Source organism: Chinchilla lanigera, unplaced genomic scaffold, assembly GCF_000276665.1.
Source record: "Chinchilla lanigera isolate Chin_1 unplaced genomic scaffold, ChiLan1.0 scaffold00040, whole genome shotgun sequence".
Lineage (NCBI taxonomy): Eukaryota > Metazoa > Chordata > Mammalia > Rodentia > Chinchillidae > Chinchilla > Chinchilla lanigera.
In genome coordinates this window covers 4572192-4575953 of record NW_004955441.1, presented here as the reverse complement: position 1 = coordinate 4575953, position 3762 = coordinate 4572192, and the positions used below count along the sequence as shown (strand labels likewise).

The following is a 3762-nucleotide window of genomic DNA, read 5'->3' as shown; positions in this document are numbered from 1 at the left end:
TTTTGAGTCCCTGAGGATTGTGGAGCTTCTATTAAAATCACAGACTATGTCTACAGGAAAGGGAAAAGAAACTTGACTCTCAGGTAAGTGACAATTATTTTGCATTTCTGTCATCCACTCCTAATCAATATGTCACCCAAAAGTGAATTTTTTTTCCTTCTCTCCACTGACACTGAAATCTCATATAAAGCTTACTTTCTGATGCCCTGGGCATGCTGGAAGATGGGCAGAATTGCTGGACCTTTGCATTAGCCAGATAGGTACTGAGAAAACACAAATTTTTCTAGTGCAGTGGAACCACCAACTTTTTACTCTAAGTCAGAACTTTTATCGCAAGTGCTTTTTGAAATGAGGTAGATGATGAACAAGACTACTTAGTCTAGGTGCAGCCCAGTCAAGCTAGAGAAAAACCCCAAACCAAGCCAAACCAAAACAAAATTTCCTCCCCAGTAGTCTCTAAAACAAATGGAATGACTTTTCCCTTGGGAGACACAGGCCTTATATCAATGAGGAACTGTGATGTTACTTACTGAACTTGGGTCTTTTGCTCTTCTTTGCCATTTCTTTATGTGAATGTATTCCAGTCACCAGCAAAACTGCATAAAGAAAATAAAAATTGCAAAATGTAATCAATATTATTTCACTTCAATGTGTTTCTCCCATGTTCTCATTGATGGAACTTAATTTCCTACATATTAAGATTGGGAAACTGAGATACATAGTTTGTGTAACCTTGGCGGGAAGGTTCTTTCAACATTACCTCTTGAATATTTTTCCTTTGTTTTACTGCCTTTAAATTTCACCATGCCAGTCTTTTTTAGATTTTTTTTTTTTTGTACCTGGAGGGGAATCAAACTCACAACCTCATGCTTGACAGGCAGGTGCTGTGCTGCTGAGCTATATCCCTGGTCACCGTACCAGCCTTACCATCTCCATTTTCCAAAGCAGAGGATGTAGGCCTGGAGAAGTCTCCTGATTTTCCCCAGTCCCAGGAATAAAGGATGGAGGTAGGGTGAGTACCTCCTGTCTTGTGCCTTTTGCTCTGTGTCACAGCAAGTTTCCAAATGGCCAATTTCCTAATAGCCAGAGACCTGCGCTCAGACTGTGTGTGCACCACAAGTGTGTGTCTGAGTGTGTGTGAGTGTGTGTGGGTGTGTGCATGTGTGTGACTGAGGAAAGGCTGAATGGTCATGTAAAAAGCCTTAGGAGTGAGAGTGTTGGGAAAGTAGGATACACTAGGAGAACAGTGTTAGGGAGAAAGGGGAAGACGAGTCACAAGGTGCTTTGGTTTAGATCTGAAATGTGCCCTGACGGTCTCGTGTGTGTGTGGAAGGTGACTAGATCACAGGGCGCCATACTCATCAGTGGATTCATTGCTGAGTTTAGTAGCTGAATGTGGTGTTGGAGGTGGGGCCTTGCCTGAGGTGAGTCAGTGGGGGGGTGTGACCCGGAAGGAATATTCTTGCCCCAGCTCCTCCTTTGTCTCTCTGCCTCCTGGTTGCTGTGAACTGAGCACCTTTTCCTCTGCAAGGTTCTTCTGCAGCGCCATTTCTGCCTTGGAGCCAGCTGCCCGTGGACTGACACTGAAAGCCAACATAAGCCCCTTTTCCTTTAAGCTGTGGGTGTTGGGTGTTTTGTTCCAGCAACAAGAAAGTGACCAGGACATAAGACCCGAGGCCCACTCCAGCAGCCCTGTGTCTGTGTCCTCCTCAGAAACTGAAGCACAGCCTCAAACAGTGTTTGGATGTTGTTGTCCACTAGGACGCATGGTGATGAGGAAGAAGGGAGAACCTTTATCCTTTTAAATTTGAAGCCACATTCTCAGTCTCTAACATATAAAATAAACTTGAGTCTTGAGCTTTTAAAAAATAACACTGACTTTTTCTCTAGTTACAAAACTCATATATGGTCCTGGTAAAAATATATAAAAAGCACAGCACAATAGATACCATTATTTTCCTCTCTCTCCTTTTCCTCCCTCACCCCCTCTCTCTATATATATCACAAGAGTTTTTTTCTTTTCCTGGTACCAGGAATTGAACTCAGGACCTTGTGCTTGCCAGGTAGGTGCTTGTGCCACTGAGCTATATCCCCAGCCCCTCTCTCTATATAGAGAGACTTTTAAACAAATATTTGATTTTAATGATACTGTTCACAACATTTTATAACTTATTCCAACTTAAGGATATATGCCTTAATTTTTTTCTTGTCATTAAATGTTCTTGAGAGAAGAGTAATTTTAACTGCCTAAATTATTATGCTATATATGTATTTAATTTAGTCAATCTTCCACTTAATATAAAATAGCTTCATCTTTGCAAAGAACACTATTTCCTTGAAATAAATTTTCATGTAGAATTTTTCCTGAAATTTATATGCTACTTAAAATTTTAATATGTATTGTGACAAATTTTCAGAGCAAATTTTATTAGCAGCCTATAAAAATGCTTCTCCATTTCTGCCTTAATTTTATCTGAAGGCAGAAAAGCACTGTTTCTCCTTTCAAAATGCTCATCTGTTCTTTTTTCCTCTTCCTTTCTTTCCAGGCATCCTTCCACCTCAACCACCAATGGTAACACTGCTTTAACTCATCACCATGTTAGTCACTTTCATGAGAAACTCACTTCTGGGATAAAGCTGGGACTCTGGAGGTGAGTGTGGGGAAGTACAGCAATCAAAACAAGCACTTTAGCTTGGGGGAGTGGACAAGGCCCAGGGGGCTGTCCCCAACATAGCAAAAACAAATAAATAATAATTCAAAAACAAACTAAGTATTTGACCACTTATCTTGTATATTTGTTTTTTAGCAGAACACATACACTTAATTTGAGTATCAATGACCTGAGGAATTCTTGAATTGTCAGCTATTTTTGAAGGAAAAGATGGTAATGTTATCAAGAGATAAGAAAAATTTTGTATTTATTCTAAGATTTTTTTAACTGCTATAGAATGAACCTTTGTCTCCCCCCACCCCCAATTCACATGTGGAAATCTTAATCTGAGGTGATGAATGTAGAGCTGTTGCTAGGTGACTAGGTCAAGAGGAAGAAGCCCTCATCAACAATTAACGCCATTTAAAAAGAAGTCCCAGAAGATGGCCTTGTCCCTGCCATCATGTAAGGACACCGCAAAACAGCTGTCTATAAACCAGGAAGTGAGCTGTCACCAGACGCTGTCTTGATCTTGGTTTTCCCAGCCTCTAGAATTTCTACAAATAAATTTCTGATTTTTTTTATAAGCCATCCTGTCTATGATAGTTTGTTACTACAGCTTGAGCAGAGACAGTAGCTGATCTATACTAATAATACAACCTCTAAGTTATCCCCAGATTTGACTATTAGTGATACATGATCTTTAACTGATATAGGGGAAATAAATGTAATTCTCAACCTGATAGGTGCCCAATATGCCAAGTGTTATGGTTTGTGTCTGCAGGTGCCCCCAAATCCTCATGCAGTCATGGGCCGGGCTTCTAGACTTATGATTCATTCATGGTCCAGTGTTGGAATTATGGATGTGAGTGCTACACCCATCCTAGGGCAGATAGTTTGCTTACAGTGTAAGGGAAGGAAAGAGGCTCCTTGCCACCCCTCCTCCCTTTTGCTCTTGTTGCTTTGCTGTTCTGCCACCATGAAGTGTTGCCCTCTGCCATGTGCCATTCTGCCTTGGAGCCAGCCAAGTATGGACTGAAACCTCCACAAACTGTAAACTAAATAAACCTTTCCTTCCTTAATCTTGGAACCGTCAGGTATTTTGTCCCAG

General features: G+C 40.9%; 1 protein-coding gene across 2 annotated transcripts in view; it reads right to left on the bottom strand.

Moving 5' to 3' along the window:
* Vit (vitrin) overlaps positions 1-3762 on the bottom strand; it is a 123104-nt gene that overhangs the window by 74431 nt on the left and 44911 nt on the right. For both annotated transcript variants that reach the window (XM_005390859.2, XM_013517634.1), the window contains exon 3: positions 531-596. In XM_005390859.2, the coding sequence (XP_005390916.1) occupies positions 531-596 (66 nt within the window). The remainder of the gene's footprint in view (positions 1-530; positions 597-3762) is intronic.